Raw genomic sequence first — 14235 nt, 5'->3', positions numbered from 1 at the left:
AACATACATAAGGTAGTGATTCAACCAACCTTGAATTTGCCAAAAGGATGCAAGGGATAGTTTGTAGAAGAGCTTCCCAAATCCACAACTTCTCCCTTCTCAAGACTTAGCCAAAGTTTTCCTATACTAAACTTTCAAAAACTTCTCAAGATTCCAAGTCTCCAAAAATGGAGAGTGGGCGATTACCATCCTAAGCCTCAAACCCTTCCCTAAGAAGACCCCTCTCACTCTTTCCAACCTCTTAGATAGAGTGTAGGCTCACATTGGTTGGTCTTCCCAACCTCCTACAGACTTACTAAAATTGGCAACTGAAAAGATAAGAGAAAGTGGGGAAGAGAAACTGACACATGAAAGGAAGGTTATTAACTTAGGAGGAATCCGCCAAGTTGGATTTTCGCTCTCCTTGAGAAAACCAATTTTTGAGGTGTCAAATCAGTCACATGAGAGTGGTTACATGCTTAAAAATGCCCCTAACCCATAGGTATACCATATGGACCCTTGGAAAAATCTCTAAACTAACCCTAGGAGTTCATTTGACCCCTTAGAAACCCACCTAAAGTTAACCTATGGGTCAAATCTGAGTTGACCACTCCAAAGACTTTCTACCCAAAGCAAATCTGGGACCACACTCAAATATTTGAAAAAGGCATTGGTTGAAACAATTTCCCCTCCAAGAGACATGTCATAATCAAAACACTATTCAACACATGTGTCAAGTGACACAATAAAATACATTACTTAATTATACATGGAAATTGTCTCTTGTTTATAAATACAATTTAACACACATGCAACCATTTAAGTTTACGAATAAAACACGATACATACGGGGTGTTGTCTTTCCAAATAGACAACCCCTGGTTTTACTAACGCACAAAGGTCTAGGCTTGATTATCCATATTGTTTCTATGGTCACGTGGATAATTTTCCTGAGCATCTCAATTACACATTAGTAATTCCCAAATAACCACATATAAATTTAACATATAAAAAGGAATACAAATCAATCACTCTGCATACAATTGCCATCATACAAATCAATTTACCATATATCCAATGCAATGCACATAAAGAAATTCTCTTAACGACATTATCATAACCCTCATAAATTTCAACCCTTCATAAGACATGCATCATATATTTCTAACATCATAATAAAGTTCTGCAAATTCAGATATAGCTGACATATGTCAGATCAAGATTATCCACTTAGTGGATCATATAGGATCTCAAATCTATGACACATCAAAATATACACCGCAAGGTGAAATAATTTTGTAACCTGGTTCAATTGTTTTTCTCACTAATCAATCCATCTAACATATCCCATCCTATTGAATTATAGCATTTATTAATAGGGTCAACCATGGTCCACTAAGTTAACTAGAGCTTGATCGAGGAGGGGCTCTACAATTATCTAGGAAGAAGGATCCTACTAAGAAGAGTGTGGGAATGGACCATGAATTTCATAGGAATAGTGAGACCCCTCAAGCCTAATAGAAGGGAAAGGTTGAGCCATTTCTATCTATATAGAGACTATAGGATAGCTCTTCCTTAGAATCCAAAACCATTGCCCCTAATCCCCAAAGACTTATAATTTCTTGACCTAAGCCTACTTCCTTATAGGAGCTATTTAATGGCTTGAGTAAGGTGGGAAAAAAATACTCTCTATCAAACCTTTGAGGCATAGCACAAGCTCATTAATAGTTTTATGTGTAGAATAAAAAGATAAATATGAAGATGTGTATCATGACCAAGAAGTAGGAGGAGACCCGTGCTTTTATTATGGAGGACATGGGAATATTCCAAAAGTGGGAGGCTATAATATAGGTGAGTAATTTGATTGAGGATATATTTGATCAAAGGGAAAGGTTTCTTTTCTGGAGTAGGTGGTAATGAAAGGATAGGAGAACCAAGATGCTAGGTTAATGGGTTTGGATTAGAACATGGGAAAGATCAAAGATAAAGTAAAACATAATCGTGGTTGTCAAGAGAAACACTATGGAGATTAAAGGCCTCAAGGATAAGGTGAGAAATATTTCTATTGGTCTTATTTTTGTGATGATTTCTAAAGGGGATGTTGATCCTAATATAAGAAATAGAAATAAAATTGATGAGGGTGACATAAAACAATACTATTGTAGATTGAATTGGAAATTGTTTCTACCCTCAAGAGAATGTTATCTATGCTTTGTTTCTTTTTTTTTGTAATTTGTGTTTTCTTATGGTTTGGCTATGTTTTTTTTACGTTTTTACTATCATAAAGGGTTTCAAGGTTCCTTCAAAACCTATTAGTTACCCCTTTAATCAATAACATCAAAAATTGTGTGTGTAGAGCACTAGTAGATAAGATGACAAAACTAGTATAAGGAAATACCTCTCATTTTGTTAGTAAAGAATTTTTCAAGATATATTTGAATCACATTTATGAGTTAGGCATAAGTGTTTTACATGGTGGAATGGATCATCATGATCATTGCATTTGTCAAAATAAAGAGTTTTGATACAAATAGGAGATGGTATGAAAGAATATTAAAACACTTAATTAAGCATAGCCATACATATGTAGAAGGGAAAATAGAAGGTTGATCAAAAGAAATAGATGGTGATGCCTCCATAAGAGAAACTAATATAGAAGTGGTAGTGGGAAAATAAGAAAAAGTCAAAATATAATAATAAGGTTCAAGCTCTATAAGGTGTTATTTAAATCTAGGAGAGAAAATATAAAATTAATAATCATCTAAATGGTGACCAATATTTTCCAAAGGAGGAACCTTAATCAATGTGATGCTAAATAAGTGATAAATGGTGCTAGTATGATTAACATTGTCTACAAGAGAGAGTTCAATCCTCCAAATAGACATGAAGGAAAAATAAGAAGAGTTCCCCTTGCTCAAAGAAAGGATGAATAGAAGCCCGAGTCTCATCATCACTGGAGAAAGATTCATGGTGAAATATTATCAAGAGCATATTGAGAGTCATGTGGTGAAATATTATAATCAATTGTGAGAACAAGATCATCATAGATGATAAGGGAATAGAAGGAGGCCTCAATATACTTGGGAGATCCATGGACATTAAACATGTAGCAAAATGAGGGAGAGAAATGGGAAAGTGCATGTGACAATCATGGACTATGGGAGAGGTAGTCAAAGTAGAGGAAGAATTCTCAATAGAATGAGAAGTAGAATTAAAGAAAGTAGAATGATTATTTACATCACGTATCTCATAAAATGTGTTATCTTGATAGTGTTAGAATAGTCAAGATCAACTTGTGAGATAAAAATGGATTCCACAAACAAGAATTATAAGATGAAATATTATCATATACATATCAAGTAAAATATACAAAAGAGCCTTACATATAAATAAAAGGGTAAGTAAATAGGAAGGCAGGACTAAAACTTTGATTACCCCTCCAAGAGTAAAACACATGTAGGACTATAGAGACAAGTTTAGGGACACGTGTTAAGTTCACATTAGATGAAATAAAATAATGCCTCTCTAACAAGGGTTAACATTAGTGTGAATAGGACTAACAAGTTATTCGATAAAAGTAAGCTAGATAGATACTAAATTTGTTCAAGCTAATTTACTCCCATTAAGTGATAGTTAGGGAAAATCACTGAAAAATGAGCTCTAACAAGGCCAAATCATGTACAAAATAAAAGTCTCTTACAATAGATTAAAACAGAAACACGTGTTGAAAAAAAAATCATATAAAAAAGAAACTAATAAATATGGAATATGGAAGCATGAATTTGTAAACTTTGGTTAAGATGAATTGTTGGTTTCTTTTGAAACTAATGAAGCCCCGATGACTATAGATCAAGTTAATAGAGATAAAGAATTGCATGAGTGACTTGAAGTGTACTACTCAACCATGGATACATACAAATATAAATACTATGAAGTTGGAAATTTAAATGGTACTATGTGTAGACACCTAAAATTAATTAAATTAATATTTAATTAATTTAAGCCTCTCCACATAATTAATTAATTAATTTAATTATATGAGCCCCTTTCCTCTTAAAATTAATTAAATCAAATTTAAATATTTATCCCCCATTCTTTTAAAAATAGATATCATTTATTTCTTCTAAACTCTACTTAGTTAATTAATTTCAATTAACTAAGCTAATCATGTGATTCCTAGAAATCACTTCTTATAATCCTCACTTAGCCTAATTAATTACTTTTAAGCATGATTATCATTATTGGACTCAATTTTAAATTCCTCCACTCATTCTCTCTCCTCATGTCACATCCTTCTAACATTCCCACTTGCACTCTAATCACTCATTAAGCCACCTCATCAATCTCCTTAATCATTTGCACATCCCTAATCACCTTGATCCTTTCAAATAAATTCAAATTATTTGAATCTCCCCATGCCTACCCTTCCCAAGGAATTTTTAATTCATTTATCCATTTAGTCTTCCCACACATCCTCTTATTTTGGAAATTTTAATTCCTCTCCCCTTGCACCAAGGAATTTTTAATTCATTTTTCTCTTCCCAGTTTACTTGAGAGCTCTTCACCATGTACCTTGAGAGGTGTGGATACAAGAAATGTCTTTATAGAATATCTCTTGGATCCTACACCTTCTCCTCTTAATTGTCTCCCCCATTTCAAATCAATCTCAATCCTTCATTCCAAAATCAATCTTGGCCCTTTATTTCAACCTCCTCCAATCTATAAATTGGAGTCTCTTCTCCTCACAGATCATCCACTTTTCATACATTCTTATGTTGTCCATTTGATCTCATATCCACTTCTCATGCATTGTCATGTTGTCCATTTTAGTCCCAAGATCATCCAAAGCACCATCATAATGTCCAATTCTTGAATCATCCATCTCATCCATATTCATAATCCAATCAATCTTGTTGTATAGTGGAGAGCAATCCACAATCTACCATCAAAGGAGAAAATCAAATAAAGTGGAGCTAGGGCGCACCTTCCACTTCATCAAAGGTTCAATCGAACGAACAAGAGAGATTCACATGAAGGTATAATGGTTTTTGTTGCATTTGGTTGCGTGTTTTATGCTTATTTGATTTGAGTCTAACTATCAACCCCTCATATGGATTTTCCCTTGGTTCACTATGATCAAAGAGTACAAGATAGCACATAAGGACCTACTTTACACTATTAAATGTGCATGTTGATTTATGTAAGTATCAAAATATCATGTATATTAATCAACTATAAATGTAGAAGGATGTGCCCAATTTCTCTAAGAAAGCATTAACATAACCATGTGATGATAAACCCCATAATGCTCAAAAGGGAGAGGTATTGGAAGATTTAAAGTATGGTTCAAAAGTGTGCAAAGGAATGCAATAGTAATATCATTTCTAATATGATGTATAAACAATTGAAAAGGGTGTGCAAAAACCAAGGCATACATGCATGAGGATAGAATATTGTAGATTTTTTATTGTTGTGGAGGTACACACACTTGTGAACGTTGTGATGGTAGAACCTAAGTTAGTACAAAACCCTCATGACACTCTATGGTAGATGTACAAAATTCCCCTAAAAGGAAAACAAATCAGATAACAACTTTATAATGGCGCATTTACAAATAAATTTGTTATAGATTTCTTACAAATGTCTGAAACGAGATGATTCTAGTTTATGTCATGAGTAACCATGATAAGATGGAGAGTGTTATTCCTTGTGACCTCAATATATGATAAAAACTAATATAATTAAACCCCTCAAAAAAAAAAACTTTGTAAAATATATCTCCCCAAAAAATGATTTTCTAAGTACATTTATGCAAGTTGGAAGCCTATACTCAATTTTTAATCACACAATGATTTTACTATTCTATAAAAAGTAGGCTATCCAAGGCATAAAATTGCATGCACCATTAGATTCCTTGCATTTTTTTGATAAATAATTTTTCTGCCTAATTTAACATCATGGACAAAATTTATTCCTTGTTAAGAAAGAACTAAAATAGAGGCTCGAGGGTAAATTCTAAAAATAATTGTAGTGTCATAAGTTGTATCCATATACAATTCACACTCATTTAGGGCTCACTTTGGTAGTTCTCCCCTCATGAAACTGAATCTAATTGATTGTGCTCAAGCCAGTGCCAAATCTTGAAGCTAGACATTGATTCATGCGCATTGACCAATATTTTGGCTCAAAATGCCATGTCTATGGCACCTAGTTCCCTAGTCCTCTTAGACTATGACACCTAGCACCCTATACCTCATGGTCCATGGTACTTAGTGCCCTAGAAATCATGGTATATGGTACCTAGTACCCTGGACGTCATAACCTATGGCACCTATCACTATGGTCCAATCAAAATATGCCCAAATTCAAACCTCCAATGGTCAAGAAGTTGTTGAGAAAGAAAGTGCTCCCCAATGTTGACCTTCTTCAAATTTTCAACACATTTTGTGAGGTTGAGTATAAATACAAGTCTCACCTCCACTTAGTTGGGTGGTAGGATGATGGCACTCAAGTGGTCAATGGTAGAATTTCACTTAAATTGGGTGGTGGTGCTAGTGGGATCATTGTGAAGATGACATGAAGTTGTTAGTATAGGTGGTGGGCAGTGCTCATGAGTGGTGAGCTTTACCAAAGACACATTCTTAGTGGGTCATGGAGGCAATGCTCCTCCAATGGGTTTAGCCCTTGGACTCCTCATGGGGCCCTACTACAAGCAACAATAGTCGTGGTTATAAATTGTTGACAAAGTAACCACCTCAACAAATCTTATGAATAAAATTTATAATTATGAATAAAGACTTCTCCACTAGTAGAAGATGGATCATGAAGATAGAAAAAGCATGATCCATCTTCTATCTAGCTTTTTCATCTTGATGATGGATCATGAAGTATGATCCATTAATGATGAAAAATATTACAGAGTTTAATCGAGAAGTTTTAAATTAACATTATGGATTGAGGAAATTACATAATTCTAATAAATAAAATTTTATTCATCACAAAATTCAACAACTTTTTATTCAATACCACATTCAATACTTTTTGGTGTTGTGATTCTTACCACCAAAGTTCAAACTTCTATTGAGATGTTATTGTTGAATGTTTGTGTTAAGAATGAAATCCTTATTTATGACCTCACTAAATCATATCTCCTCTCAAAAACATATATCTCCATTTTAAAAAGATAGACCATTCAATACCTTTAAATATTATTAACATAACAATATATTGTACAACTATATACCAAACAAACTGATTGAAAAAAAAAACAAACTGATTTCCACATATTATAAAATAAAATAAATAAAAAACTAAACCATAATAATAATCTTGAAGCAAAGAACAAATTCATATAAGTTAGGTGAAATAATAAGTCAAAGTATAAACACAACAAATGTGAATTCTAGAGCTTGCATAGACGCGAATTGTTCAACAAACATTTTGCGAAGAAGCAGAGTCGTATAAAATGTCTTAACAGAAACAATATTTTCTAGTAATAATAAGTCAAAATAAAAACGTGTTAACAGAATCAAGATTTTCTAGTAATAATAAGTCAAAAGAGAGAAAAAGCATACATACATTGCCTATTTCGCGTTAGATATCTGCCACACCGGATTGACCCAACGACGCGGCCCTTTCCCTTTCCCTTTCCTCATGCTTTACAAAATCCAGAATCCCCTCGCCTTTGTATTTAATTTGTCCAGAACTCTCTCAAACCAAGAGCAAAGCTTCTCAAATCTGTGGACTCCATCTCTGCATTTGCATTTCCTGTTCTGCAGATCTCTATATGTTTGCTCTCATCCCTGCCCTATACAATTAGTCATAAAGTTTGAAAAAGCTGTCTTGAATTGAATTGGGTTCATGATGATTAGGGCGAAGAGCGATTCAGTTTGCATAAGGGAGGTGTGGGCAGATAATCTGGAAGAAGAATTTGAGTTGATCAGAGGTGTTGTAGATCGATACCCATATGTTGCCATGGATACAGAGTTCCCTGGGGTTGTTATAAGACCATATGGGAGATTCAGGAGCAGGGCAGAGTACCATTACTATACCTTGAAAGCCAATGTGGACAACCTCAAACTTATTCAGCTTGGCCTTACTTTCTCAGATGAGGAGGGAAACCTGGCAGAATGTGGTACAGGACAGCCCTGTGTGTGGCAATTCAACCTGAGGGAATTTAACCCCACTAGGGACATCCATGCCCCTGATTCCATCGAGCTGCTGAGACAGAGTGGGATTGATTTCAAGAAAAACAACTACATTGGTATCAATTCAAGGCGTTTTGCAGAGCTTTTGATGTCCTCAGGCATTGTTTCGAATGAGAATATCAGATGGGTTGCTTTTCACAGTGCTTATGATTTTGGGTATCTGATCAAACTTCTCACCTGCAACGTGTTGCCCTGCACCCTAGAGGGCTTTTTTGGTCTGATGAAATTGTATTTTCCAAGTGTGTACGATGTGAAGCATATGATCAAGTTCTGTGATGGATTATATGGAGGTCTCAACAGGGTTGCCGAGCTGCTCAAAGTAGAGAGGATTGGCACCTGCCACCAAGCAGGGTCTGATAGTTTGCTTACGTTCTCCGTTTTCATGAAATTGAGAGAGGGGTTGCCTACCAGATCCATAGACAAAAGTAAAAACATTTTGTATGGGTTCGGTTTGGAGATTAGATATTGAATAGCATAGGTGTTTTTTGAATTCTGACCTTGCCTCTTTTGTACATTGTAAGGACGACAGTGATCAACAAAAGTGATATGTGGAAATGGTACAACAATTTTCAGGTTTTCACTTGGATTTGTTCTCATTGTAAAGCATAATATCACAGCTCGTACAATTAAGTGAAAACACATTTGTGCTTTATTTTTCATCGAGGTATCAAATTTTGTCCGGGCTAGCCAAAAAAATAAGGGCCTTCTTCCAAATTAACAAGCGTTGGCATATATTGAAGAACAAGTAAAAACAAACAAAGCAACAGAAAAACAATCTATAGTTGTTTATCTTTTGGCAAAGACTAAGAAATGATTAAAGACCTCTCCATCACTTTCCAATCTTGAACCTATATAGAAACTTCCGTTCTTCTTTGTATCTTAAGAACAACCTATAGCACATAAGAGAGCAAAGGGAACATTGGAAATGACATTTCACAATGAAGGTAGAGAGATTGTTGAACAAGACATAGCTAGATGTATCTATTCTAATGGATTGCCATTCAATGGTGTTTGCTCACCTTATTGGTAAAAAATGGTGAGATAAATGAGGCTTCAAAGGGGTCGAGGGCCTGGGTTATGAAAAGGTGTATGTATACTTTCTTATTGGATAGAGAGGTGAAACATGTAGAGGACTCCTTGAAGCCCATCAAGGATTCATGGGTCAAAACAAGGGTGTCCATCATATCTGATGGATGGAAAGATGCAAGAAATCACCCATTGATCAATATTATTGTAGTATCCCATAAGGGAAATGCATTCGAGAGCAGGGGATTTTGTGGGGTGGGTGAAGAATAGCTTGTTAATGGGCCTAAAAGAGTTCATCCTTTAAAGCATGATTCAAGTCAGGTATCTTGTGTACCTCTAGATGAGGATTGGATTAAGGTGAACTTTGATGGGGCTATTAAAGGGAATCTCAGACCTTCAAGTGTTGGTTGTGTAGTGAGAAATCACCAAGGTTAGCAAGGTGCGGTCAAGGTTTAGGTATGGGAACTAATAACGAAGCAGAAATAAACACTGCATTCTAGCGGTCCAAATAGCGAGAAAGTTGGGATTGGTGAATCTCCACATTGAGGGAGATTGACAAATCATAGTGCATGCTATACTAAAAGGGAAAGCCGATAATTGGAAGATCGACAAAACTATTCAAAACTTATCAATTGTCTATTAAATTATTTTCAAAGATTCAAAGTGTCACATGTGTTGAGGGATGGTCATGAAGAGGCTGATGTGCAGGCTAACATGGTTGTAGACCTACAAATTGGTGAAATTAAATGGTTTGATGAAAGGCCAAATGGCCTATGAGTGGGAGAGGGATGAAGTGCTTTCATGGAGACACTCTATGGATTGGATGGTCGAGTTGGCCTTATCGTGGGAAGGTGAGGTGACAGATGTATTAAGGATGATAAGACGACATAAAGATCGAGGAGGAAAGCGGTCATGCATCTTGGGGAGACTTCAAGTTACAAGGAAGTCTCAGGGAACACAACAATTATCCCTCCATGAGTCGAGATGGTGGATGCTAAAGGGAAAGTTGTTCTAGAGGCAAGTTAGGAACTATGAATCATTAGTATAAGTGTCATAATTTTTGTATATGAGGATGAACCTATTTTGTATTATGTCAAGTGGTCAAAGTAGGAATACAGTATTTGTCAATAAATTTTTTGGCATTGTTTTTTATGATTTCATGATATATTTTCAGACATTTCAATATAATGCTCTATTAACCGATCAAAAAAAATAATAATTAGTTGATGGAACAATTACCACATCCTTCAACATCATTTGAGATGCTTTGGAAAGTTGGGGTCTACACGTTGGACTTCTTACAGGTGAACAACATTTTTTGTAGGTACCTAAATATATAAGTTCCTACATTACAATAATTGATGAAACAAGTAAGCCATCAGTTTCCACAAATACTAGTTCAATTTTATGAACGTTCAAAGGGTTCAAATTTTTATCCTCTATTGGCCATTTGGGGTGGAATTAATTATGTGTTGCATTAATGTTTTGTCATTGATGTCAACACTAGTTGTTTGGATGCTTTATCGACACCCTTCTGGTCCCGGTAGGTTGAGTAGTTTTTTGTTAACTTGGATCCGACATGATCTTGTTGACTCTGGTATAATCTGGTGATGGAATTGACTTGTTCATAATGCTTATACTCATATTTGGTTAGTTGGTTTCGGTCTGGTGAATGGATGCTATCCTGCTTGCTATGAAGATTGGTTTCTAGTTCCGGTGAGGATTTCACCGGCAGAGCTTTTGGTGAAAATCTATGATACATTGCATAATTGGTGTTGATGCATCTTCTGATAGAGTTTCAGGATGCTATTGGTTATCATGTTCGAGACTTGGCGTTTGGAGATCATTGCTGAAGCGTGTGGACCTATACTTGGTCCCGGTTGATCTAGGTTATGGACTGACATTGATGTAACGTGTGCATAGGACCTATTGTTGTATTTCTGGGATATCTTAGGTGTGGATATTATGTGTTTTGGTCTAAGGTTGACATGGTTTGTAATTATGTAATTGGTTTATTGTTTGGTGGCCGACCTGATTATTTATGGTCGAGGGTTTGCATATATTGATGTAAGATCTCATTGCAGATCATCATGATTATTATAAAAGGTCATGGTCAAGGATTGTAATGGGAGAATAATGTAATATCATTCAGATAGAGGAGTTAGGCGATCATTGGAGATCGAATTGGGTTTATGGAAGAGGATTTAGTCCTCCGGTATTGAGCTTAATCGGAACTGTACTCAGGCATATGAGATGCTATCTTTTGCAATTCAACACTTCTCCGGATTGTAGTCTGGATTTGTATGTAGTTAGTGAGACTCCTTTTGTGATGAGCAGTGTGCTATAGGCTGTTGGCCTTCCTGCAAGTGTAGGCCCCTTCATTGTAAATTCACATACTTATTGCAGAAGTATTATCTAACTGTGAGTAGGCTTCCCATTGTGGTTTTTCCCTTTACCAGGTTTTCCACATACAAATCTTGGTGTTGTGTGGACGGCTTTTATTCTGTGATTATTGTTTAACCTTAATTGGATTAACTGCTATTCCGGTATTGATGTTTTAAATTGCTAATGCTTCCAAAAATTTGTGACAACTGATTCACCCCCCCCCCCTCCTCTTAGTTGTCTTTCGGTTATTTGAACTGTATAACAATCCTCCACTTGAGCAACCCATTTTAAAGGAGTTGTTGTCTCATCTTCATTAGACTATTCAAAGTAGTACATCGAGATAGTATGTCTAGTCTCTAGATTTGCTTATGGGCCTATGGCATGCTATGAGTCAACACTTAAAGTTAGACCCATTATGGTGCTTTTTAAAAATGATTTGAAAATTACAGAGCAAGCAGGGTTGAAAATTATAGAGTAAGTAGGGTTGAAAATTAGAGAGTAAGGAGGGTTACAATTTTACATTTTTCTATAAAACAAATGAAACTTTAGTTGTACTTGTACGCTATTGTACAATTTTTTTAAAGTAATTTCTAAATTATTATTTTTTGTTCATTTTAATTAAAAAAATGCATGGTTTCATGTTAGAATTCTATTATTATGTTAGGATGAAAATGGTGTGAAGATGAAAGGCCTTTGTCTCTAATGATGATCTCATGTGACCCAAAGTAGAGGCAATATGATGAGGGACTCCAATGATCACTAGTGTGAGATATATGAGGAAGGTGCAAGCTAGATCTACACGTCAAGAGATGGATTGAAGGTTTGGTCAATTGATGGATTAAGCCCCTAGATGAAAAGGTTGGTGGATAACTTCCAAACATTCAATCTGTCAATCCCTTTCAATAATGAATTACTTCACTCTAGAGTCTAATGTTTGAACTCATCTTTTATTAACCTAGTTCAATGTGAAGGACATTTGAAGAGAAATAACTTTAATTTGTCTCTAATTGTTTTAAAATTGAAATAAATCATAACCCTACTTTTGCTAAATATGTTTCCATCTATTTGTTGAAATGAGTAGAATTTATTCTAAATTGTTGAATGCATTTGTGCCTTGTTGTTCTAAAACACGTCTTATAAGTGATCATTTTTATATATAAAATAATTGTTAGATAAAATCTAATAGTATTTCCCTAACTCTTGCACTTTGTAAGTAGTATATCTATGACATAAATGTGGCAGTTAGTGGGATTTGCAAAAAATATTTTTCATAAAAATTTAGAACATCATGTAAAGCTACAAAACCTTTTGTTAGATTGTGTAAGATTGGTAAAATGCTCTAGACATTCTTCTAGTAATCATCATTAGCATATATCTTTCTACTAGCCGTCAAAAACACCTTTTAAATATTCTTTAACTTAAATGGTTATTTTATGTCTAACACATTCAAAATAGTTGCAACTACATAAGGAAATTCATAACAAAGTACACAATGTAAAAGAAACACAAAAGAAAAATGAGATATGTGTTTACACCAAGAAAAACCCTTAAAATAGGAGAAAACACCAAAAATGTAAGCCCTTGCTCCTTATGCCATTGTCTTCTAGTCATTTACAAGTGCATGCAATGACACTAAGATGAGTTTGAGCTTTGACATCATGTACAACAAGCTATGACCTCTAACAACATGTCTTTACACCATGGAAAACCTAGTCCACATATAATAGGAAAATATGAACAACAATGAAGCTTAGAATGATAGTCATCAAACTGTGCTTCATATTCCAAGCTTTGTCTTCACTAAGATGTAATCTCCTCTTATAGTTGGGTGATGATTGTGAAAGCACCATGGTAGGGATGGAACTACCATGGAACTATTGCTTGTAGTGTAGTGGCAATTTTGAAGTCACCAAGGTAATTGTGAAATCACCACCTATGGAAGTTGGTGATTTTATCACCATTAATTTCCCACTCTTTTGACTATTTGACCCCATATTTTAAGGTTTCCTTAGATAAATACAAGTATGCTTCTAACATGAGACCAGACACAATCTTGGAAAGGAATACACTAAATGCAAATGACCTCTTGCTTCTACAATCTACGATAACTGCATGATTAAAAATGATAAGTGTGGCCTCTTAGTTGAACACATGCATTATTTTTTTGATGATACTTCCTCACTTAGAAGACTTTTGGCCCTTGAAAGCTTAAGTACTAAAAAAATAATGAAGTTTCTTCCCCACATCTTCTTTGGGATATCATTTGAAAGCCTTTCTCAAGAACTTTCCTTTTAGCCCCAATATTTGTTTCTCATGTTCTAATCTCCTTGTCTTCCTTACCTCCGTGTGTAGAACTACATGAGCTTCCAACTTCTCTTGGCTACTGGAGCTAAGTTCTCAACAAAAGGTAACAAGTTCTTTTGACTATTTATTTTACTTTTGTATGTAAATTTTAACTTTATTTTTGAAAAAGTCACCATTCAATATTTTGATAATTGTTTATTTTATCTATAGCTACTTTTGGATTTGATTGTGTGACTTTTTTTTTTGCATCAAATCTAGAAGCAGTTATAGATATTATTATGGATTGTGCAAATCTGATGATTTTAATTGTTTATGTTTTTACTTTGAAAAGAGA

The 14235-nt window shown here is 34.9% G+C and overlaps 1 protein-coding gene across 1 annotated transcript; it reads left to right on the top strand.

The window, feature by feature from the left end:
- Positions 1-7670: 7670 nt before the first annotated feature.
- On the top strand, positions 7671-8845 carry LOC131031009 (probable CCR4-associated factor 1 homolog 7). The gene has a single exon (XM_057962008.2). The coding sequence runs from the start codon at positions 7840-7842 to the stop codon at positions 8653-8655; it is 816 nt and encodes a 271-aa protein (XP_057817991.2). The 5' UTR covers positions 7671-7839; the 3' UTR covers positions 8656-8845.
- The last annotated feature ends 5390 nt before the right edge of the window (positions 8846-14235 follow it).

The sequence above is a fragment of the Cryptomeria japonica genome, chromosome 3, assembly GCF_030272615.1.
Source record: "Cryptomeria japonica chromosome 3, Sugi_1.0, whole genome shotgun sequence".
In the NCBI taxonomy this organism is placed as follows: domain Eukaryota; kingdom Viridiplantae; phylum Streptophyta; class Pinopsida; order Cupressales; family Cupressaceae; genus Cryptomeria; species Cryptomeria japonica.
The sequence above is the reverse complement of the archived record's forward strand: the minus strand, read 5'-3'. Positions and strand labels throughout refer to the sequence as shown.